Below are 26,417 nucleotides of genomic sequence, written 5' to 3' on the forward strand. Positions count from 1 at the left end.
GTTTTGTTTGTGTATGTTTTTTTCACTCTCAAAGCCGTGAATCCCATCCACGTACACTGTATGACTGACAGACCGCAACAGTTTGTGTTAAAAATCTTTGTTTGTGCTCTACTGAAGAAACAAAGTGACCTACATCTTAGATGTCCTGGGGGTAAGCAGATAAACATCTAGCAGATTACAGCTGGACAATAATATAGATTACATTTTGCATCAACATGAACAATCAAGCCATTGAAATTTGATTTACACTCACCAGCCACTTTATAAGGTATACCTATTCAATTGCTTGGTAACACAAGTTGCTAATCAACCAAACACATGGCAGCAACTCAATGCATTTAGGCATCTAGCTGTGGTGAAGACGACTTGCTGAAGTTCAAACCGAGCATCAGAATGGGGAAGAAAGGGGATTTAAGTGACTTTGAATGTGGAATGGTTGTTGGTGCCAGACGGGCTGGTCTGAGTATTTCAAAAACGTTCCCGGTTACTTAACTGTAACCTTGTTCCCTGAGAAAGCGGAACGAGATGCTGAGCTGCTCAGCGCATTGGGAAACGTCTTGTTCATGACCAGCTATGAATAATGTGTGTAACACGTCGATAGAATTGACCACGGTGGTAATATAGCCTTGGTTGATGACGTCATCGGAGCGCGCCCGCAACACAGGGCTATAAATAGATAAGCCACAGGTGCATCAACAGGACATTTTGTCTGAAGAGCAGTCCTGGGACATATTTCAGCACGGCAATGCAGCGCAGCATCTCGTTCCGCTTTCTCAGGGAACAAGGTCACAGTTAAGTAACCGGGAACATTCCCTTTCGAAAGCTTCAGTCGATGCTGCGCTGCTCAGCGCATTGGGAATGAGAATACCCACGCCGCCGTGCTTGAAAATGTCTGGACCCCTAAGGTTGTGCAGGTGTGCTACCAAACCACAAGAAGGCCTCAGACGTTAGCTTGTGATGTTGACTCAAGGACATGAGAGCCCGGAGTAGCATGGACATCGAAACTATAAAATCTTACGAATGTGTGCGGAGAGGACCAACCTGCCGCATCACAAACCTGTTGTAAGGGGGCACCCCTTGCTAAAGCACTAGAGGAGGCGACCCCCCTTGTGGAGTGAGCTCTAGGACCTATAGGCAAAGCTTGACCGCGCGCCTCATAAGCCAAAGCAATAGCATCCCTGACCCAGTGAGATATGGTCTGCCTGGTGGCAGCTGCTCCTCTGTTACCACCACCATAACAGACGAACAATTGCTCCGACTTACGCCACTGGCTAGTGCGGTGGACGTAAGTCTGAAGAGCACGGACTGGACACAGTATATAAGATTTCTCCTGCTCCGGCGTTGTGAACGGCGGAGGGCAGAAGGCCTCTAGAATGACCGGATGTACAGCCGAAAATGGAACCTTAGGCAGGTAATCAGGATGAGGATGCAGAATCACTTTCACGCTTCCTGGGGCAAAGTCTAAGCATGATGGTGAGATAGACAGAGCCTGCATATCCCCAATTCTCTTCAAAGAAGTTATTGCCATGAGAAAAACCATTTTTAGAGTCAGAAGTCTATCAGACGCTGACTCTAAAGGTTCAAAGGGGGTTTCAACCAGACCCTCGAGAAATATAGCTAAGTCCCAAGAAGGCATCTTGGTTTTTACTGTAGGCCTCAGTCGTCTGGCCCCACGAAGAAAGCGAGAGAGCAGAGGGTGTCTCCTGAGTGGCATCCCATCAATCAAGGCATGGCAAGCCGAAAGAGCGGCCACATAAACCTCAAGAGTAGCAGGGCATGTGCCTGTTGATAATTTCTCTTGCATGAAGTCCAGAACTGAAGCAATATGGCAGTTGACTGGATCTACATTGTGTACCACACACCACCTGTCAAAGACACCCCATTTACTGGCATAACTCTGTCTGGTGGAGGAAGCCCTAGCACTAAGAATGCTATCAATAACACCCGGTGAAAGCCCTGTGTTCCTCAGTTGGTACGCTTCAGGGGCCAAACATGAAGATTCCACAGGTCGGGCCTGGGATGGAATATCGTGCCCCCTGCCTGAGACAGAAGGTCCCTCCTCTCCGGAATCGCCCATGGCGAGCCGTCGAGGAGAGATATTATCTCTGAGAACCATACTCTGTTCGGCCAACGTGGCGCTATCAGCAAGAGGCAAGACCCTTGTTGGTGAACTCTGGCTAGGACTCCCGGGAGCAGAGAAACTGGAGGAAACGCATACAGGCACATTTTGGGCCATGTGTGCGCCATCGCATCCAGACCCACGGGGGCTGGGTGACTCAGAGAGAAGTAGAGGGGACATTGCGCTGTCTGATGGGAGGCGAAGAGGTCCACCTCTGCTTCGTAAAATTTTTCCCAAATCTGTTTCACTACCTCTGGGTGGAGTTTCCATTCGCCTGTCGGTAGTGTCTGTCTGGACAGCAAATCCGCTCCCACATTCAAACGCCCCGGAATGTAAACTGCCCTGAGTGACAGGAGCTTGTCCTGGGCCCAAAGAAAAATCTGCCTTGCTCTCTTGTTTAGATTGCGTGAGCGCAGACCCCCCTGGTGATTTATATAAGAGACTGTTGCTGTGTTGTCCACCCATACTAGGACATGACAGCCTCTCAAATGATGGAGGAAACATTTCAGAGCCAGAAATACGGCCATCAGCTCGAGGCAATTGATGTGCCAATCGAGCTGATGACCCCCCCATTCCCCTTGAGCTGGGTGGCCATCCAAGACTGCTCCCCAGCCCATCAGGGAGGCATCTGTCGTTAGCAGTCTGCGACAACACGGTGCCCCTAGAGTGGGACCCAAGGCAAGGAACCGGGGTCTGAGCCACAGAGATAGTGTACGAAGACCGCGGCGCGTCACTTTTATTTGCCTTTGAGGATTGGCTCTCGGATGAAATCCTCTGGCTTTTAGCCACAACTGAAACGGTCTCATGTGCAACAGCCCCAAAGGAATCACCGTGGATGCTGAAGCCATGAAACCTTACATCTTTTGATACTGACGAACAGTGCGATCCTGGCCTAGCCTGACCTTGCTAATGGTCTGCTGAATGGTCTCGATCCGAGCGGGAGACAGTTGTGCCCGCATCGTGATCGAATCCCAAACGATCCCGAGATAAGTCGTTCTCTGGGCCAGACAGAGAACACTCTTCTCAGTGTTGAGTCTCAACCCCAGAGAAACTAGATGAGCTAACACGATGTCCCTGTGTTGTAGCGTCATCTCTCACGATTGTGCCAGTATCAGCCAATCGTCGATATAATTCAAAATGCGAATGCCCTGCTGCATCCATGCATTGTGTGTACGTGCGGGGTGATAAGGCTAGGCCGAATGAAAGAACCCGAAACTGGTATGCTTCACCCCCGAAAGCGAACCTCAGGAATTTCCTGTGTTGTGGCAAAATTTCTATATGAAAATATGCGTCCTTCAGATCGATCGTGATGAACCAATCGCAATGCCGAATTTGCAACACGACCGTCTTGACGGTTAACATTTTGAACTTGAGTGCTCTGATTGTACGGTTTAAGCCTCGAAGATCCAAGATTGGACGCACTCCCCCACCCTTTTTGGGAACCAGGAAGTATCTGCTGTAATAGCCCGACTCTCTCCCTGGAAGAGGAACATGTTCTATGGCCTCTTTGCCCAGAAGAGTTTGTAGCTCTTGAGACAGTACCTGCATCAGCTCTGGTTTCACGGAAGTGGAGACCACGCCGTTGGAACGTGGAGGATGACGAATAAATTGGATCCTGTATCCTATCCGTACTGTGCTCAACACCCACGCAGAAATGCCTGGCAGAAGTTTCCACGCTGCCACACTCTCTGAGAGTGGTACCAATTTCAATACTTCCTTTTGAGGGGATGTTAGATGTTCCGTGTCCTGAATGACGGCAGGAAACACTGGAACATCTAATATCTCGCTGGAAACCCCCGCCCCCCGAGGCACAAGAAGCGGCGGGGATGGAGGGGTTTTGTGAGGGTAACGAGGCGAGGCGGGGCGAAAAGCTCTCGAGCGCGCACCACCCCGTGAGGGACTACCCCCACCAGCACGGGCGCCAGAGCGTCAGGACTTCTTCTTCTTATCAATGAAAGTCCTGAGGTCTGGCTTTGGAGGTTGCTGAGCATGGCGAACCTGTCCCCAATCCCTACAAGGGGGAGCACGGTCTGCCACGCTCTGCTTTTTAACCTCCCTTTTTTGAAGGACCGGGGCGAGGCTGGGTGGCTGACGGCCCCTCCCCTTGAGTGCGGCGAGGAAGAAACTGAACGAATGCTTCTTCATGTTTCTTTACTTCCCTAAACCTGTCGACGACCATATTAACCGAATCGCCAAACAGGCCAGATGGAGAGATAGGAGAGTCTAAAAGAAACAAACATTCCTTCTCTTTAATGCCCGTCAAATTAAGCCACAGATGCCTCTCCGTGCTGACTAAAGCTGACATAGACCGGCCAATGGCACGAGCCATCTCCTTGGTCGCCCGGAGAGACAAATCTGTGGCCCGACGAAGCTCAGCGAATGCTTCCTCGTCGATTGTACTGCCCACACTCAAGTCCTTCAACAGGTCAGCCTGGTATGCCTGTGACACTGCCATAGTGTGCAGCGCAGCACCAGCCTGACCTTCAGCTTGGTAAGCTTTACCCACTAGCGATGATGTAATTCTACAAGGTTTAGTAGGGAGAGTAGGTTTCTTCACCAAGGATGCAGATTCAGGCGAGAGATAGCTCGCAAGCGACTCTTCAACCCGAGGCATCTCCGAATACCCCCTCGACTTTGCATCCATGATAGTTGAAAAAGTCAACGTCGAGGGCACAAAGATGCGGGAAGTATACAGTTTGCTCCATGACTTCGACAGCTCATCATGGAGGTCCTCGAAAAAGGGGAGAGACTGATGTTGCGGTCTCTCTATCCTACCACCCGACATAAACCTATCCTCCAGCTTACTACGTTTGGGGGTCTCTTGTTCGCGTGGCCAGTCAAGAGTAACCACCTCGAGCAGTTCCTCGACCGATTTCCTCTCGCGAGAGGAACGCTCAGAGGCGGGCTGCTCATGGCCCGAAGACCCAAGAGATATATCATCCTCCTCGTGAATCGAAGAAGCACCGGAGCGCGCTTCGAGATCACGAGAGAGGATGCGTGGATCTGGTGACACCGTAAGCGAAAGGGAAGGGCCCGTCGCTCGCTCGTCACACAGACCCACACGAGAGCCCTCCGACGAAAAGGTGGGTGCAGTCTGAAAATAGTTCAGGCGAGCACAAAGCATCTTCACTGAGAGCAGTTCACAATGCTCGCACTCGCCCGTCTCTAAAGCCAGAACCGCATGCTCTTCCCTCAAACAAACAAAACAGTAATCATGTGTATCCAGCTCATACATAGGACGAGAGCATGGAGGAACACAACACTTACTGTTTCGTTGGCTCATCCTACGAAGATCTGCAGCAGACAAAAAGAATCTTCTTGACGCACACATGCACAGAATGATCTGAAGACAAAAGACCTGTTGATGCACCTGTGGCTTATCTATTTATAGCCCCGTGTTGCAGGCGCGCTCCGATGACGTCATCAACCGAGGCTATATTACCGCTGGGTCAATTCTATCGACGTGTTACACACATTATTCACAGCTGGTCATGAACAAGACGTTTCCCAATGCGCTGAGCAGCGCAGAATCGACTGAAGCTTTCGAAAGGGAACTGCTGATCTACTGGAATTTTCATGCACAGCCATCTCTAGGGTTTACAGAGAATGGTCCGAAAAAGAGAAAATACAGTATCTAGTGAGCGGCAGTTGTGTGGATGAAAATGCCTTGTTGATGTCAGAGGTCAGAGGAGAATGGGCAGACTGGTCAGAGATGATAGAAAGGCAACAGTAACTCAAATAACCACTCGTTACAACCAAGGTATGCAGAATACCATCTCTGAACGCACAACACATCGTACCCTGAAGCAGATGGGCTACAGCAGCAGAAGACCACACAGGGTGCCACTCCTGCCAGCTAAGAACAGGAAACCGAGGATACAATTCGCACAGGCTCACCAAAATTGGACAATAGAAGATTGGAAAAACGTTGCCTGGTCTGATGAGTCTCGATTTCTGTTGCGACATTCAGATGGGTCAGGGTCATAAAATTCATCCCTTTGTGACTAGAGTGTACCCATCTTCTGATCGCTACTTCCAGCAGGATAATGCACCATGTCACAAAGCTCAAATCATCTCAGACAGGTTTCCTGAACATGATAATGAGTTCACTTTACTCACTTGGCCTCCACAGTCACCAGATCTCAATCCAATAGAGCACCTTTAGGATGTGGTGGAACGGGAGATTCACATCATGGATGTGCAGCCAACAAATCCGCAGCAGCTGCGTGATGCTATCATGTCAATATGGACCAAAATCTCTGAGGAATGTTTCCAACATGCCACAAAGAATTAAGGCAGCTCTGAAGGCAAAAGGGGGTACAACCCGCCACTAGCAAGGTGTACCTAATAAAGTGGCCAGTGAGTGTATAGTTTATATTGCTTAAAAGTGGATGTAGATATATGTATATACAACTTTAAATATATCACTGGGCAATAACAGTTTACATTCTGCAGTGACATTAATAATCAAGTAATTTGCTATATGGTATATATGGCTTATCGCGGGTCTACTGTATGATTGCGGCTGATTGACAACATCATTATGGCCTCATTTTGCGCTTAGTTTTCAAGGCACATTTGTCCCAATTTGCAAAGACACTGAATAATTGTTGATTTCTGATACTGATACAACACTGATTTGTGGCCATTACTTTAACAATAATTTCTCAACAATAATTCCACAACCTCATGATCCATTAAGCTGATAATAGGAATGCAACTCCTTTAGTGGATGTCCTAACATATCCTCTAACAGGATTCCGCTACATAAAAAAAGCAACCAAGTAAATTTTAGTGCCTGAAAAGCAAACAATCTGACCATTACCATAAAGGTCACATTTGCTCATTGTGTAAAAATTAGTATGTGTACCCATTTTTGTGAAAATATTTATCATGAGCTGATTTTTATTTTATCAGTAGCCAGCAGCTGAGTGTCACCAAGAGATCCTAAATAAAGCATGAAGCTGCACTGGAGATGGAGTGAGCTGAAAAAAAAAACAACAACAAAAAAACAGAGAGAGTGGCAGAGGAAATGAAAAGGGATAAATGAGCAGCAGAGAAACAAGGTTTATAATTCTGCTTCTCTTTGTGTGCACAGACAGGATGGGGGCAAAAGGGCACAAATTGGAGGCAGATTACAGATGACGGCATGCAGCATCTATCTATGACTATCACCCAACTGCGAGCCACAAGAGATTTCTGCAGTAAGCGCTGAGTGAATGAGACAAACAATAGTTCTGGTGGGTTATTTTACAGCAATATTACACCAATGTTGTTCCTCTGGGAGACAAATTTATTTAATCTCACCCCAAGTTGTTTTCTTACATTTATTTATTTGTTTGTTTATTATTTATTTTTCTAAAATACTCATTATAAGTGTTTGCTAAGGGGAAACATCTCTGTTACTATTGCTCATAGCTGTGATTAGTGATTTGAAAAAAACCCAAAACTTCAAAGTATTAAGAATGTATCTGTGATATGCACATAAATGATTCCCTGAATCATGCAGCCTCTTGGCTACGTTTTTTTATTTATTTTTTTTTGTATTTTTATTTTTTTACAATTTTATCATTCAACATTAATTTTGCCTGGTGGATGATAAAATGGCAAATATATTCATTTACATTTAACATTTAATCATTTAGCAGACGCTTTTATCCAAAGCGACTTACAAATGAGAACAGTAGAAACAATCAGATCAACGAGAACAACAATGGTATACAAGTGCTATGAGCAAGTCTCAGTTAGTCTAGTACAGAACACGTAGCCAGGTTATTTATATTTTTTTTTGGGAATATGATAGAAAAGAAAAAAGGTAAGTACTAGTATTAGTTGGTTAAGTGCAGGCGAAAAAGATGAGTCTTTAGATGTTTTTTGAAAATGAGTAAAGACTCAGCTGTTCGAATTGAGATCGGGAGGTCATTCCACCAGCTGGGAGCAGTCCAGGAAAAAGTCAGTGAGAGTGATTTTGAACCTCTTTGGGATGGCAACACAAGGCGTCGTTCACTTGCAGAGCGCAAACTTCTGGAGGGCGCATAAGATTGAACTAGTGAGTTTATGTAAGTTGGCGCCGTGCCAGTGGTCGTTTTGTAGGCAAGCATCAGTACCTTGAATTTGATGCGAGCGGCTACTGGTAGCCAGTGTAACCTGATGAGGAGAGGAGTAACATGGGCTGTTTTCGGCTCATTGAAGACAACCCTCGCTGCTGCATTCTGGATCAGTTGTAGAGGCTTGATAGTACATGCAGGAAGGCCCGCCAGGAGAGCATTGCAATAGTCCAGTCTGGAGAGAACAAGAGCTTGGACAAGAAGTTGGGTGGATTGCTCTGACAGGAAGGGTCTAATCTTCCTAATGTTGAATAAGGCAAATCTACAGGACCGGGTCGTTGTAGCAATATGGTCTGTGAAAGCTTAACTGATGATCCATCACAACTCCTAGGTTTCTGGCTGTCCTGGAAGGAGTTATGGTTGACGAACCCAGCTGTATAGAGAAGTTGTGATGAAACGATGGGTTAGCTGGAACCACCAGCAGTTCAGTCTTAGTAAGGTTGAGCTGAAGGTGATGGTCATTCATCCAGCTAGAAATGTCACTCAGACAGGCTGAAATGCGAGCAACTACCGTCGGGTCATCTGGTTGGAATGAGAAGTAGAGTTGAGTGTCATCAGCATAGCAGTGATAGGAAAAGCCATGCTTCTGAATGACAGATCCTAATGACGTCATGTAGATGGAGAAGAGAAACGGTCCAAGTACTGAGCCTTGAGGAACCCCAGTAGCAAGTTGTTGTGACTTAGAAACTTCACCCCTCCAAGACACCATGAAGGACCTATCAGACAGCCACTGGAGTGCGGTTCCAGAGATGCCCATCTTTCTGAGGGTGGATAGGAGAATCTGGTGATTAACAGTGTCAAAAGCAGCAGACAGGTCCAGCAAAATGAGTACTGAGGATTTTGAAGCTGCTCTTGCCAGTCGCAGGGCTACAGTAACCGAGAGCAGGGCAGTCTCAGTTGAGTGGCCACTTTTGAAGCCAGATTGATTGCTGTCCAGGAGGTTGTTCTGTACAAGAAACATAGAGAGCTGGTTGAACACAGCTCGTTCGAGTGTCTTTGCAATGAATGGAAGAAGGGATACCGGTCTGTAGTTTTCTAGAAGTGCTGGATTTAGAGATGGTTTCTTCAGCAGTGGGCTTACCCGAGCCTGCTTAAATGCTGAGGGAAATGTTCCAGAGTGAAGAGAGGAGTTGATAATGTGAGTAAGTGAAGGTATGACTGAAGAAGAAATCGCTTGAAGGAGGTGAGTGGGGATCGGATCCAGTGGGCAAGTAGTAGGATGACTGGACAGGATAAGTTTGGAAACGTCCGTCTCTGAGAGTGGAGAGAAGGAGTGAGCATTAGTCGTTGTGAAGTTATCCTCAGTCTGCGGTGTGGAGAATTGGTCACTGATGGTTCTTGTCTTATTTATGAAGAAAACTGCAAAGTCATCAGCTGTAAGAGTCGATTGAGGAGGAGGTGGAGGCGGATTAAGAAGAGAAGAGAAGGTTTTGAAAAGTGTCCGAGCGTCACAACAGTTGTTAATCTTGTCGTGGTAATATGATGTTTTAGCAGTGAAGACGTTTGCAGAGAAGGAGGAGAGGAGAGACTGATACACACTGAGGTCGGTAGAGTTTCTTGTTTTAAGCCATTTCCTCTCTGCAGCCCTGAGTTTAGAGCAATGTTCACGGAGTACATCGGACAGCCAGGGGGCAGATGGGGTGGTGCGTGCTGGTCTAGACGACAGTGGGCAAAAGTTGTCCAAGCAAGAGGTCAGAGTGGAACAAAAAGTGTCCATAGCACTGTTCGTGTCCAGAGCTGAAAACTGCGAGAGTTAAGGAAGTGAGGATGCATCCACAGAGGATAGGCGAGATGGAGAGTGAGCGTAGGTTCCGTCGAAAGGTGACCCGTGTTGGAGCGTGTGCCTCTTCAGGAGTAAGTGCTAGATTAGCAGTAATGAGGAAGTGGTCTGAGGTGTGCAGTGGAGTAACTAAAGTGTTGTCCACTGAGCAACAGCGCGTGTAGATGAGGTCCAGTTGGTTGCCCGATTTGTGAGTCGCTGTAGTAGAGACTCGCTTGAGATCAAATGAGGCGAGCAGAGTGTTGAAGTCAGCAGCCTGGGGTTTATCTAGGTGGATGTTGAAGTCACCAAGCAGTACCAGAGGAGTACCATCTTCAGGATAGTTTGATAGCAGCACGTCCAACTCCTCCATGAAGTCTCCCAATGGACCTGGGGGACGATAAATGACCACAAAGTGGATTTGAACAGGGTGGGTTACAGTAACAGCATGTGATTCAAATGAACCGTGACCTGTAGGTGGTGGTTGAAGAGCAAATTTCCAATCTTTCGATATAAGGAGACCAGTACCTCCACCCCTCCCAGTCGTACGAGGGGTGTGGGAACAAGTGAAATGAGTGGAGAGGGCTGCGGGAGTGGCAGTGTCCTCAGGTTTGATCCAGGTCTCAGTCAGTGCCATGAGGCTGAGAACAGAATGAGTAGCAATAGAAGAAATGAAGTCTGCTTTGTTAACAGCGGACTGGCAGTTCCAGAGACCAAGTGGAATAGAGAGCGTTGGAGTAGAGGTCAGAGAGACAGGTCTTAGATTTGTCAGGCAGGCCTTCCCTTCGACGTACATAGCGTGCTCTCCGAGTGTTAGTAGTGATAGTAGAGATCTGAAAGCACATAGTGAACTACAAGTGAGCAAAATAAGTATTTGAGGACGAGCTGTACAAAAATTGAAGGGGAGAAAAGCAATACTCAAGCGCCCTGTCGGTGTCCTTGCTCGGTGGAGTCGCACAGGTAGAGTCGATGGTCTTTACACTCGTCGGTCTTCACACGAGGAGCCTTCACACGAGGGCTGCCGCGACCGCTGCCGCGGTGACACCTACCACTTATATATTTGCCTGATTACCTGTGATTGAAGTCAGCTTGTCACGCCTCTCTATTTAGCAGACCGAAACTGTCCAGTCCCGCGATAGGCAAACGCAAAACCAAACGCCACAATTCACACGTATTTACCAGGGTAAGACACACAGTAATTAAAGCAAAGTTTCGCTAGCAACGATGATCACGCAGTAGTCTAATGAGAAAAACGAGGCAAAAACACTTACAAACTGCTGTCCTTCTCTGTCGCTCGACTGTTTCTTCTGACAGGCGCTTACAAAACAGCTCTTTAAGTACTTTTTACCGGCTTACTGGCTATTGTCACGCCTCTCTATTTAGCAGACCGAAACTGTCCAGTCCCGCGATAGGCAAACGCAAAACCAAACGCCACAATTCACACGTATTTACCAGGGTAAGACACACAGTAATTAAAGCAAAGTTTCCCTAGCAACGATGATCACGCAGTAGTCTAATGAGAAAACGAGGCAAAAACACTTACAAACTGCTGTCCTTCTCTGACGCTCGACTGTTTCTTCTGACAGGCGCTTACAAAACAGCTCTTTAAGTACTTTTTACCGGCTTACTGGCTATTGTCACGCCTCTCTATTTAGCAGACCGAAACTGTCCAGTCCCGCGAATAGGCAAACGCAAAACCAAACGCCACAATTCACACGTATTTACCAGGGTAAGACACACAGTAATTAAAGCAAAGTTTCCCTAGCAACGATGATCACGCAGTAGTCTAATGAGGAAACGAGGCAAAAACACTTACAAACTGCTGTCCTTCTCTGTCGCTCGACTGTTTCTTCTCATATTCAGTAGACTTCAGTTTAAGGAGCCATATGTTAAGACCTGAATACCTTGATTTTGAGATGTGCTTTTTACCACCTTCCAACCATCTCAACACATAGTGAACATAATCAGTCAACACATAATAAAAAAACTTAAAACCACTCAGAATATCATAGCAAACTTATTTCATATAACCTAGCATTGTGGGGTTGAGTTTAGTTTCCTGAAGCATTTAAATGTCATACAAACTAAACATTTCCTCAAGTCTTTAAAATTGCCCAAAAGCATTAAGCATTAAAACAAATTTATGGAATGATATTACAGACAATATTCAAAAGGAACTGCAAATTGTATTTGCAATTGCGTGCCATAATCCAAAAGCAACTGCAAATCGTGCATTTGTGTTTCATGGAAACACAAAGTCCAATTTTTCACTTGCATTTCCAATGTCTCATGTGTTATGACCCTGTCATTTTGAAACAGCAATAGAAAATCATCCATTTGCTGTTTCACTTCCCCTGTGTCCTGAACTTTTGCCTGTTTGGTGATTATATCAACAGTGCTGAACTGCCGTCTTAAACTAAATGCAATGCTTCCAGTGTGCAATACCTTCGAGTTGTCCTAGACATGTCACTGCATCCCCTATCTGTCGGACACAATGAGTTATGTCGTGACGACATTAGGGGTCTAACTTGGGAGCCCAATCATCTCTGAGTTTAAGAGAAAATGGCAATGAGAATTGGCTAGTGGATTTTGCATGCTGAGCCACTCCCTGTGCACACTGGTACAGTATATAAGGTGACAGCGTGCATTCACTCATTAGGTTTTATGCTGAGGAGCCAAGAACATGTCCCGGCAACAGCCAGTGGTTCAAGGTTGTGGCATGGGGACATAACGTCTCCGTTCCTTTCATCAGGGATTGAGGGTTACGTACAAAACCGAGACGTTTCTTGTTCTGTGTTTGACCGAAAATTATGTCCAATAATTTATTACATCAAAAAGATCATCAAGTTCACTGTGTGATGATGGTATTCATTTGATACATTCTTGAATCGAGTCCAATATTTCCAAAGCCCCCCAGTATATTACTCTTAACCACTCTACATCCACTACATGACCGGCAGTTTTCTTTCTTTTTTTCTTTTTTATTTTATTTTTATTTTGTTTTGTATGTGTATATATATATATATATATATATATATATATATATATATATATATATATATATATATATATATATATATATATATATATATATATATATTTTTTTTTTTTTTTTTTTTTTTTTTTTTTGGGGGGGGGGGGGGGATAACACCAACAATAATAATAAATATGCTTTTTTTTTTGCAAAAATTGATAAATTCCCCATAGGAATGAATAACGATGCTTTGTTTTCCACCAGTAGTGGGCATGGCATACTCTCTGATTAAATCATTAAACCCCACCCGCAAGACTGATTGACAGTTGACTGTGGTAGGCATTGGAAATGCAAGGACAAAAGCACATGCGATTCCATTTGAATTTTGTAAGGGTTGGACAGGATGCAGAAAACTGAATAGCAAATTTGTTATTTTTTTTTTTTCTATTGCTATTCCAAAATGACAAAATCTTAAATAATAAGACATTGGAGATGCACTTGCATGTGAATTTTGTTTCCATTTAAAATTTGCAAAGATGTTACAGAAATGCCAGATATTTGGTAAAATGCAGAGTAAATTTTCATTTTAAGAGAATCATATACCAGTGAATGCAGGGAGGAAAGGAGCGAGTGTATGCAGGTGATGGCCTTCAGTGTGCTGAAGGGTGGCATAACTCAAACACACCAGATGAATGTGGTGTTAGTTTTGCTCTAACAGCTCTCTGGGATTTCATTATGTAACTCGAAGGGCTCTTTGGATTCTATAAACAAAGACCTTATTCACTGCACTGAGACAGACAGAGGAATGCAAACTGGAGCTTTTACATAATAATAATAATAATAATAATAATAATAATAATAATAATAATAATAATAATAATAATAATAATAATGTGCAGTAACTAAAGGGTATGTTTTAATCTTTACTACCTAGTCTTATGGAAAGTTCAATTAAAAAAAAATCTTAAAAAAAAAAAAAACATGTTTTTCTAAAATACATTTTTTTGCTCAACTAAGAACAATACTCAACTAACAATAACACAGCTTACTAATTGTCAGTTCATAGTCTTGCCCATTCCTCAATGAGAAGTTGCTAGCTTTCTAATGTGTCTGTACAAACATCTCTCTCTCTCTCTCTCTCTCTCTCTCTCTCTCTCTCTCTCTCTCTCTCTCTCTCTCTCTCTCTCTAAAACTGCTGAAGGAATCTTCAACCTTCTTTAGCATGGTGTTTTTATTGTGAATAAGACGCTTTCTAAAAGGAATAGCAGCTTGTAAAACAATAAATCACATTTAACATAACATCTATGGAGCTGAAATGGTATGGCCCCAATATACACTGCATTCCATTTTGTGAGTGACTTGGAGCACAGAAGATCTTGGTCAGATAAAGATATATTAAGCAAAGTTTCTGTCAAACAAATGAACTGTATTGTAATGGCAGGTGTAAAAAAGCCACTGCTGAGCAGCAGAGAGGTGTTTGAAGCTATTGGAGTCTCAAGATCCTCTCCATGCAGACTGACAGTTGTGTGTAAAGCTGTGTTTCAGTCACTGCTAAACAAACCTCACAAAGAAAAAACCTGCACAGTGGCTGGGTAACCTTACTGGGTAACCACACATACTATCCATCCAGTAGCAGTTTTTGGCACGGGCGGCATTTTTTCATGATACATGGGGGGGGCAGCACGAGCAGTTAAAAAAAAAAAAAAAAATCTTCTGCGCCGCCATGAAGCAGTTTTCTATTATCCATCATTTTACTGTGTGGGGAATTGGCTAATGGAACGAACGGTGGGGGTGAGGGTGGGGGGGGGTTATTGGGGTTTGGGGGTCCACTCTTAGTGGGCTAGTCACACCTCGACTTTCTTCCAAATAATGCACATTTCATTCATAATATTATAAATACAGGCCTATAGTACATGCACATTTTTGTTTTTATGAAAAGTGTGAAATGGCTAATAAAAATAGGTAATACAAAACAATTTTGTGGTCTCCAAGGTGAATTGGTTTAGTCTTGACTTCTGGTCAAAGCCATCAGGTGCCCAATTAAAAAAAAAAAAAAAAGAAAAGAAAAAGAGGATAAACGAGCAAAAGATAAAGGTATGCAACTATGTTCTCTCTGTATGATTATTACAGTATCCATGTCATGAATTAAGGGCTAATGTTAATTGGTGGGTATAATTTTTAAGTTTGCTTTTTGCTATGATGCTTGCTATGCTTAAACAACAATAATTTGGTTTTAACTCAACAAACACGAGATCTAATTTCACCATAATATTGTGCTTTGCAACAAAACTGTTAAAAGTTATTATTTTTTCCATCAGTTGGGTTAACGTTAGGCCCTGTAATTAGCCAACGGAATTTTCAGATCTGTGTAATTATAATTTAAATCAGACTACTTTTCAAATTGTATTTCATAAACCAACATCTCAGACATTATGTCAAAACGTTACGGGGTTTCAAAAAAAAAAAAAAGACTTTCTGTTACAGAACAAGGCATTGATTTTATACATGTCCACTGTAGAGGACATCAGGACTTAATTTATCAGGCATTTTGGGAGACACAACAAGTGAATATGGAAATAAATTATACATCAATATTCCTATGAAATATTAGATATTATTATTAAAATGTTGGCAATTATTACACTTCTTTTTTCATTAAATGTTGCTCCAAGAACACATTAATATGCAAATTAGTTACAGTGTATAGATGCATTGCATTGAATGGGAATTAATAAATTACATAAAGTAAAATGGTGTATCAATTCATTCCATTATATCTTTCATAACATAGTTGAGAATCATCTTTATACAAATTTTGTTTAAAAAAATCCTGAAACCCAAAAAGTTATTGGTGATTGAAAAAAAAAAATCCCATTGTTTTTGCCTAATTCTCTTAAGTGCCATATTCTCTTAAGTGTGTTTTTCAAATGTACTAATGAAGGATTTGTGTATATAACTGTTTGTGGAAGAGGGTCTCGCCCAGGGTGTAATTCAATGTAGAACCGCCACTGTATCCATCCCATAAATACATTAAATGCAACTATCCACAGAAACTTCATTTTGAAAAAAATGTCACAGAAATGTCTATTTGTGTTTGTGTTTCTTGTCATTGTCTTCCTTATAAATGCTGGTTTGTATTGTTGAGATTGCCATGGCAGCTAATTGGATGCTGTGATTAAATAATGTCTTTGTCTGTAGAGAAACACACACGCTCACCCGTCCAGCCTGACATCTGGCAGACTCCTGTTAAGCGCAATCATGTCACTGGCCATAAGGTTGAACTGATTGATTTTAAAGAGCTCTTTCATCTTCTCCTGCTCTTCTTTGGGAATGATCACAGCCTTCCCCATTTCACCTGGTGCCTCATGGGTGCGGGACATCACTGCTGGAACACAGAAAGCAGGGTGACATATATTAGCTCCACACATTTTCTCTTATATCGGTTTGTTAGAAAAGTGTCAGCCATAACATCTAAAAAGGTGCAATTGTTCTTGCCTAAATTACCATGCCAATAATTGTTATGATAATAGGTTAATCTAACTTGTTTAGTTTCATCTTCACATTAAATCAAAATGAAATCAAAATGTATTTCCCGTATTAATTCGCAATCGTTGCCTTATTGTTTATCATTCAACAATAATCTGCTCTGCCTCTAAAAAACTATATTTTCTATTTTAGCTCACGTTACAAACCCCTCTTCAACCACCTGTCATATAGACATTAATTTTTAGCCATCCGATTAATTCTCAATGTATAAAATTAATCCTAGCCTTTCATTATTTCTTATTGAGCATCCTTTTTTCACTTGGAAGTTAATATTTGCAATTTACTTCACTACAAAAACTTTTTCATATTGACTTTAAAATAAGATGAAGAGGCTACAAATTAAAATAACTATAATATAAATTCAAGTGAATATATAAATGAACATAAATTATATTAATTAAAATGAATAATAATATAACAAATTAAAATGAAGTAACTCAGAAAAGCACAACCACACATTGCCCGTTTGACTGATATATCTTTACGGTGTGGTTTGAACTGAACACAAAGCAGATTTTCAGTGGCTCCACTGCAACTACAACCCGTCTAAACTGGCAGCAGCGTTCTGAACCATTGATCCATGTTATAGGATCTCTCAACCCAGACACCTTCTGTCCTTGAAAATTTGACTTAATACTGTTATCAAACAGAGACTACAAAGACAGCAAAGCAAATCAACATGAACACCTTCAGGCAAAAACACTCAAAATTTTTCAATCATAAATTGTGTTAATTCTCATCAGTAACAGCAACATTAGTAATCCTCATCTGAAAGCATTTATACAGTAACTGACATCATCTATAACTGTAAAGCCTTATATATGAAAACAGCCCAACAAAATATATAAAAAAAATGCATACTGTATGGATTTTTGTTCTATTATATTTGATACATCAGACTTTTCTGAATCACGTGCGATATAGGTGAATATAGAGCTCAATTCATATAAACTACTGTATCAATCAGGCGACAGAGGGCGTGTAGTAGATTTTTTCAGCAATGTTTTGATCATGCTGATCATTTAGAGGCCTTGGAAATTCGTGTATTGAATATGATACAGTAGGTTTTATTGGGTTAAGCCCACAATTAAAACTAGATGAGCCCCAGAGATAGATCCCCAGTTAAGACCTAGTCTCCTAGACGGCCACTGGGACAAGACCACAGGTACCAGTTGAGTCCTCTGCACAGTATGACTTTGCTGCAGCCTGGAATTGAGCTGCTGGTTTTGTCTGACCAGAGGAGAACTGGCCCCCCGACTGAGCCTGGTTTCTCCCAAGGTTTTTTCTCCATTCTGTCACCAAATTGAGTTTTTGTTCCTTGCTGCTGTCGCCTCTGGCTTACTTAATTGGGGACACTTCATTTCCAGCGATATCGTTGACTTGATTGCAAATGATTACACAGATACTATTTTAACTGAACTGAGCTGGATGATGACATCACTGAATTCAATGATGAACTGCCTTTTACTGAAAATTGAGTGTTTACTATTGTCCTTCTGCATTACTGACACACTATTTTCCTATTTAATAGCGTAAAGTTGCTTTGACAATCTGTATTGTTAAAAGCACTATATAAATAAGGGTGACTTGATTTGGCTTGACTGTTCTACTAAAGATGCTCTTCTAAAACACTAAAGTGGCACATGTCTGCAAGGGCTGGAAAACTAGTGAATCATTTCAAGGACTATCACCCTTCTACAGACCGCACTGCATCTGGTTACTAAGAAATTAACATTTATATAAGTAAACACAAGAACAAATTAATCACGTAAACCTTTTATTTTTTATGTTTTTTTTAGAAGGAAATCTATGCTAGGATGGGATCTATGCAAGGACAATTCTAGGCACAATTACCCCTCTTTATGCAGACTGACAGAGAACTGCACATAATAAAGTGTGCAGCAAAACACACCAACATATGAAGGAGTGCTGTGACTGCAGTATGACAAAGAGCAACTCATCAAGGTCTCTGACAATAACGGAGAGGGTGAAATTCTGCAGCACTGCTTCTTAAAGTCTCTCTTCAACCTTCACAGTATTTCAGAACACCGGGGGATTTGATACACCCTCATACACTGCTGTCTTACTTAGCTGCTTAATCCAAAAATAGCATCCATTTAGGCACAAGGACAGCCCATAATATCATGTCATTGAAATAAATCTGGAAGCATTGTCCCATTATGGACACTATCGCTCTGTCCCAAAACCTACTGAGCTGCCTCCATAAGCAGTTTTTTAAGGCATCATAGTCACAATCCTAATGCAAAAGCATTTTGGACAAATTCTATTGCAGCAATGCTTGTAGCCTTTATGGAGAAGACAACACACTGTGCTAGAATGTACTGAATCAAGTCAATAAGGTATTGAGGTTAAGGTTAAGTTAAGGCTGGAATAGATTAAAGGATTTACAGAAAAAAAAAAAAAAAACGATTTTAAAACACTATGCCACTCAGCGCTGTGACTCAGCACTAATTTGTGATGCTCTTGATATTGCATTGATCATTATGGATATGAGCTGGCTGCATCTGTGTTCTTTAATTACTTCCTATCTCCACTTTTGTGGGATTGCAGTCGCACTCATTTGTGCCCTGTTTAGTAAATCTGGCCCTGTGTGTTCCAAAATCACTGCAGAATTTCAAACATTTTTGATATCCTCTAACGGTATGGAATGGAGTCTTTACCCATCATATGGTTTTCTGTGAAATCTGTCAACTCAGACTGAACAAAATCTGCAAACTCACTCAATTGGGGCAAAACTTAAAACTTAAAACTTCAATTGGGGCAAAACTTAAAATGGAGTCTGGGAAGAGGGTGATGTATACTTAATGATGTGGCAATTAGGACGGAGAAGCAATAGTTCTCCACTGCATTTCTGCATTGATCCCAGTACAGTATTTATTTAGCAATAAGATCAAATTTCGAACCAGCCTCTGTGGTCTCTTTAAGGTGGCTGTTTAAGTGATGCATCTACTACAGCTATTAAAAGAGAGAACAACAAAACAACTGGCTGCATATTAAAGCTAAAAATAAGCCAAAGGCCATGAACAGACTAAAAGCAAAATTATCTTCCCTGGATAGGATATTTGAAGATCTGTCTCCAGTAGATGGAATTCTGAATGTAGATGGAATTCAGAATGTATACTGAAGCAGACTGAATCTATTTTTACTACACAAAGCAAAACTTTCTATTTTTGATAAAAGTAAACACACTTTCATCTCCACTCACAGGATGTTATACTTTTAAAGTGTCGCACAATGCGCAAGTTGTAAAGTAGTTCAGGTGTGAGGTCGGATTAAAGGTCTAAAATATTGTCATGCAGAATAAGCCATTAATATGCGCTTTATAAGTACTGCTAAACAGCCAATATGCTAGTAATATGTATGCTAATAAGCAACTAGTCTTACGTAGCCAGAGCTTCAGACTGACTGATGGAATAACTCTGGGAACCTTGGGTGCTTTGAATGACCAAGAACCGCCCAAGAGGCCATATGACTGACAGATAAAGCCACTGATCATGTTTTGTTTTGTGCCATGTCATGTTTAGAGGCATGGAAATGTCCCCAATAACAGACCATGTGTAAAACTCTTGGACGTTTTTTAAAAATTCTATGCTGTTAACTTTAAATATTTCACATACTTTTGAAAATCCAGTGCTTATTTGATCCTGATAAGCGCTCTTTGTCAGAGCTGTAAACACGACGGCTTTCTTCTAACAGGGGGTTTGGCATCACAGCATCTTCGTTTCTAGGTGGAACGTTTAAGAGCGCGACACACATCACCCGGAAATCCTGTATAATTTAATCAATCTGATGACAACTTCAAAAATCCCAAAGTGTTTCCAATTTTGTGTGCCAAAGACTATAGAATATATCAAAGACTACAGAATATCTTAAAGGTACTTTGGCTGTATGCTTCAGACGTTCAGCCAACGGTCCGTGTGCATGATGTCTGAGGCTGAGACTAATAAGCAAAAAGTTATTAGTTAGAATTTGTCCCCAAACTAAAGTGTTACCAAAATGTATATGTAACCATTGTGGTTAAAATTTTTGCGGCATCTGAAATGGGTCATACCACTGACGCTACCTGAGAAGTTAAAAGTAAATACACTAGAAAACGGCAGACTTTAAAAGACATGCATTTAATGCATGGACAGCGTAAGAACATGTTTAAACATCAACAATTCAGTTGCATGATAGTTTACACACATTTACTTCAACTTAATGTTGTTAAACTTATGAAGTAAACTGCAGCTATAGTGTCCAAAAAATTAAAGCGTACAGTTTAGGGTCCAGCACATGTTGTAGTTTTTTTTTTTTTTTTTTTTTTTTCAGAATCTTCATTGGTTCAAAAAAATTGTAATATTAAAATAAAGTGATGCACAGTGTAATTAAGAATATATATATACACACACAAACCCGATTCCAAAAAAGTTGGAACACTGTACAAATTATGAGTAAAAAAGGAATGGAATAATTTACAGATCTCATAAACTTATATATTATTCACAATAGAATATAGATAACATATCAAATGTTAAAAGTGAGACATTTTGAAATGTCAAGCCAAATATTGGCTCATTTTGGATTTCATGAGAGCTACACATTCCAAAAAAGTTGGGACAGGTAGCAATAAGAGTCAAGATGGGCAGAGGATCACCAATTCCCCCAATGCTGCGGCGAAAAATAGTGGAGCAATATCAGAAAGGAGTTTCTCAGAGAAAAACTGCAAAGAGTTTGAAGTTATCATCATCTACAGTGCATAATATCATCCAAAGATTCAGAGAATCTGGAACAATCTCTGTGCGTAAGGGTCAAAGCCGGCACTGCATCATATACAGGAATGCTACTGTAATGGAAATCACAACATGGGCTCAGGAATACTTCCAGAAAACATTGTCGGTGAACACAATCCAACGTGCCATTCGCCGTTGCCGGCTAAAACTCTATATGTCAAAAAAGAAGCCATATCTAAACATGATCCAGAAGCGCAGGCATTTTCTCTGGGCCAAGGCTCATTTAAAATGGACTGTGGCAAAGTGAAAAACTGTTCTATGGTCAGACGAATCAAAATTTGAAGTTCTTTTTGGAAAACTGGGACGCCATATCATGCGGACTAAAGAGGACAAGGACAACCGAAGTTGTTATCAGCACTCAGTTCAGAAGCCTGCATCTCTGATGGTATGGGGTTGCAAGAGTGCGTGTGGCATGGGCAGCTTACACATCTGGAAAGGCACCATCAATGCAGAAAGGTATATCCAAGTTCTAGAACAACATATGCTCCCATCCAGATGTCGTCTCTTTCAGGGAAGACCTTTCATTTTCAACATGACAATGCCAGACCACATACTGAATCAATTATAACATCATGGCTGCATAGAAGAAGGATCCGGGTACTGAAATGGCCAGCCTGCAGTCCAGATCTTTCACCCACAGAAAACATTTGGCGCATCATAAAGAGGAAGATGTGACAAAGAAGACCTAAGACAGTTGAGCAACTAGAAGCCTGTATTAGACAAGAATGGGACAACATTCCTATTCCTAAACTTGAGCAACTTGTCTCCTCAGTCCCCAGACGTTTGCAGACTGTTATAAAAAGAAGAGGGGATGCCACACAGTGGTAAACATGGCATTGTCCCAACTTTTTTGAGATGTGTTGATGCCATGAAATTTAAAATCAACTTATTTTTCCCCTTAAAATAATACATTTTCTCAGTTTAAACATTTGATATGTCATCTATGTTGTATTCTGAATAAAATATTGAAATTTGAAACTTCCACATCATTGCATTCTGTTTTTATTCACAATTTGTACAGTGTCCCAACTTTTTTTGGAATCAGGTTTGTACATTTTGAAAAAAATAAATAAATAATAATATATATATATATATATATATATATATATATACAGTATATATATATATATATATATATATATATATATATATATATATATATATATATTATTTTCTTTTTTCAAAATGTATGATTGTTTAGATATTCTATCGTGAGATACAGAAAGTTAATTGTTAAAAAAAAAATCAAATTAAGAGGACATGAATTTGCTGTCAAACGTCGATCATAAAGGCAAAAATGAGGCTGCTGTCCCCACTAATGTCAGAATCAATATGTTTGTTTTGTTTTGTTTGTTCATTTACAGAATGTTCTGCATTATGAAATAGTATTAACTATGGTTTAAATGCCAGAGGAAGTGGAATTTTTCTTCACATTTATTATATTAGGCAAAATATGGAAAGATTCACATCAGAAGATCACTGAAGTACTATGGCAATTACATTTTATATCTAAGATATTTGCTAGCCAATAAAGTTAAACTCTATAATTAACTAAATATTTAGGGAAATTAATATGTAATAAGAAATCAGGTAAAGAGACAAAGATGATAATTAACAAGCAATTATGGATCCAAAACCATTATAGTGCACTTTGGTATATGCACTGTATATGTGTGTTGCTGAGATGTATGAAATTCTCTGCTTGAAAATGAACTTCCAAGTTTTGTGTTAGATCATTAACTTTTAGGTAACCACTCCTGACCATCAGGGCTGAGCTAATCACTGGCAATGACCTCAATAAGAGAAGATCTTCAAACTGGCTGGACCTCATAAAAAAACGATCTAGCATAAATAGCCAACAGACTGCAGTGCTTCTAAGCCCATGCTCTTTCAGCACTGTGGCTGCTTAGGCCTCATCTGACTGTTTAATACCCTAATAGCTTTTTGCCATTATTAAATCTTGGATGCATGGATACAGATAATATTTCAGACAGACACTGGCTTCCTGTTTGTCCACTTTATTAGAGGCAACAAGCAGACCACCGAATCTAAATCCATAACAAGGATTTGATGTACTTGTGCTCTAAAGAAATCACAGTCGAGAAATAATGTGATTATGGTTTTTGGTGGACCACATCTAAACCTGAAAGCAGCTTATGGTACAAGTTAAACCTGTTTACCAGGCAAAGCGTTGAAGTGAGGACAAGGACCTGATAGTGCTTGGATTAAAAAGTTGGAAATGGGCAGCTAGTGAGCACTTCAAGAGACAAGAGAGACAAGACACTATAGTGTCTTTTCTCTCTTTTCTCTTGAAGTGCCAGCTAGAACAATTCACTTCATTCTGAAATAGGAAAAGAAACAGAACAAAATATACACATAACCTGTAATATTCAAGTTCACCACAGGCATGACTATTCTTATTTCTAAGAGTTTCCAACAGTTGGACTGATAAAAAAGTCCAATCCCAAATGAAAAGTGCACTTACTGCATGACGTGGAGGCGCCGGCGTGATTTACTGCCATTTCCCCCCACCCAATAACACGGTCATTTTTGCTCAGATAAGAGTAATACATCATTCATCACCCTGTAAAAGGTTTACTTTTATTTGTGTACATTTACAATATCAACAAAATATTGTGCTTTTGCAAATTAAAGACATCAAACAGGATGTGCTTTCTGCCACTTGTCTCCATGAACTGGAGCGCGTCACAAAAATAAATTGAAACATAGCGTATAGGGTGCTTGCCTCAATGACATGAGAAATATATCTATAGAGATATAGATTATTACTATCCCAACTCAATCCGAGCAGCCCTTAGGCATCTTCAAGAACTGGCTAAAAAACACATCTCTTCCATCTTTATTTGACCCTCTAACTCTTGCACTCTCTATTGTAATTCTATTCTAAAAAATAAAATAAAAAAACAGCTTCTATAATCCTTTTGTATTCTATCTATTTGTTTTCTTTTTCTTTATTATAAAATTGACAAAAGCAAGAAAGGCCTCTAAAACATATTTTTTGCATTATTGACACTATTTTCCTAATTAATGCTGTACAGTTGCTTTGACACAATCTGTATTGTTAAAAGCGCTATATAAATACAGGTGACTTGACTTGACACTAGCTTGCTCTATTCTTCTACTGAAAGAAAAAAAACACTAGTTTATTAATAAATAATTAAAATATCTCCTTATTATTTCTTTTCCCCAACACATTCATACTCATTATTTTTACCGGTGCTTTGCCACAAGCTTTATACTCGCACTTGAACGCAGAATAAGCTAGCCTATATAGGATACATTATGATACATATTTAAGTAATTAAAATGAATATAAACGTGATTAGTCGGCTTAAATTAATGACTAGAAAAAACTTTAGTAGGGGCAGCCCTAGTTTTAATCCAGTTCTCCTTTCTTCTATAACTATTCCAGCTGCACTGAAGGCACACTCGCTGCTGCTGGCGGGGACACTTAACACTGTGCAAGTGTTATCTTTTCCATCATCTTAATTGATGGACGTCTAAAATATAAAAAGGAGAAGGCTAAAACAAACCTGATGCACAGCCTGCCTGTGAGCTGTGACCTGAAAATTGGCCCAAAGCCCGGCTCTTAGGGCATAAATAAGACGGGCCCCATTAAGCTCAGGTTGAAATGCAGGGCTCTATCCGCGAGCAGGGATTCAACATAGTTATCGCATCTGCACAGGTGCACAATAGGTAGAAAGTATGAAGAGTGGACACCTGCACCCCTGCAGGTAAATAATACAACTTTGTGTTCTGTTAAATGGTCAGACTCACCTCTGAGCGCAGGCAGGAGTGAGTGGTCCTTCTTGTTGTCGCATTTGTTGCACTCACTGAAGTACAGCAGCAGGAAGACGTCCACTAGCACCCAGACCAGAGAGGTGGTCAGCACCACCTTACAGTACACAAAGCGTCTCATGAGCCCCTGCTGGCGTCAGGACCCCACAGATGGACAGATGAGAGGGACACAGGAGATGGGGAAGGGAGCAATGTGACAGGACACACGCTGAGACGTCATCCCACTGAAGGATAACAAGAAAGACATAAATATTAGTTGGATCCTTCTTTGCCAAACAGAGGCAGATACACTATTCATTCAGCCTTTAGAAAAGATTCATACCAAAACATTAAACTGAGTTAAAGACTAAGTCTGAACAGTATAACAGGCAGGTCTGATATAAACCCTGATTATCTGTTCAAAGTCATTTATCTACTCATTGTAAAAGTCGGATGTTTAAAAAACTACTCTCATACAAATAACTTTCACCTATAGAGTGTGCAAGTAGTATATAAATGCAAATACTTGTAGCCATGAAAGTTCGATTTCACAGATTGTTGTGTTCAGAATTCAAAAAGCACTGCATGTTTTGCAATTTGCATTCTGATTTCTCTCTGGTGAACTATTACAGGGGTCAAGATTTGGCTGGTTAACCTACTGAAAGATGCTGTAACTACTATGGCCTTTCATCTCTATCTATGGCCTTTCAAAACTTTGGCTTCTGAGTGCCATTACATAATAATAATAATAATAATAATAATAATAATAATAATAATGCTGATACATCTGTCTACCTAAGTAATATTGCAATTGGATTTAAAAGTAATTATATCACCCCTTGTACTTAAGTTGGTTACCACCACAGTAACACTGCCTCTACCTACATTTTTGCAAAACTCCAAAAACATAAAAATTCATTAAAGTTTCCTGCTGAAAAGGACATTAGAGGCAGTAAAAAACCAACAAGGTTTAATCTTTTCGCTATAATTTATAATTACAAGTGCAGATTTGTGCAGAGTATCACTTTTACCATAGTGCATGATTTGTAAATGAATACATTTTGACATCTGCATTACATATGTACAGCTGTGCTCCATACAGTATGTACAGCTTTTCTGACATAGAAAACTTGCTCGGTAGCTCACCTGGTACAGCATAAACCTTTTAGAGGCACTTATGGGACATTTAATTTCTGAACTGCTGGGATACGTTCAACATCTAACGGTTAAAAGTTGATAGGTTTCATATTGTTTCAAATAAAACAGAATGTGCTTTTAGCTTTACTGGACATTTCTCTTTGAAAGCATTCTGAAATGTGAG

The 26,417-nt window shown here is 41.0% G+C and overlaps 1 protein-coding gene across 6 annotated transcripts in view; it reads right to left on the reverse strand.

Moving 5' to 3' along the window:
• The window catches only part of galnt13 (UDP-N-acetyl-alpha-D-galactosamine:polypeptide N-acetylgalactosaminyltransferase 13), a 70,344-nt gene extending 44,962 nt beyond the window's left edge, over positions 1-25,382 (reverse strand). Inside the window, exons 1-2 of one of the 6 annotated variants that reach the window (XM_042763114.1) lie at positions 25,097-25,377; positions 16,176-16,341 (exon numbers count right to left, since the gene is read on the reverse strand). In XM_042763114.1, the coding sequence (XP_042619048.1) occupies positions 16,176-16,341; positions 25,097-25,238 (308 nt within the window). In that variant the 5' untranslated portion in view covers positions 25,239-25,377. Of the gene's footprint in view, positions 1-11,801; positions 12,020-16,175; positions 16,345-25,096 lie in introns of those variants that run through there. The other 5 variants (XM_042763113.1, XM_042763112.1, XM_042763116.1 and 2 more) reach the window with 5 other exon arrangements.
• Positions 25,383-26,417: the final 1,035 nt, after the last annotated feature.

This window comes from Cyprinus carpio, chromosome A9, assembly GCF_018340385.1.
Source record: "Cyprinus carpio isolate SPL01 chromosome A9, ASM1834038v1, whole genome shotgun sequence".
Lineage (NCBI taxonomy): Eukaryota > Metazoa > Chordata > Actinopteri > Cypriniformes > Cyprinidae > Cyprinus > Cyprinus carpio.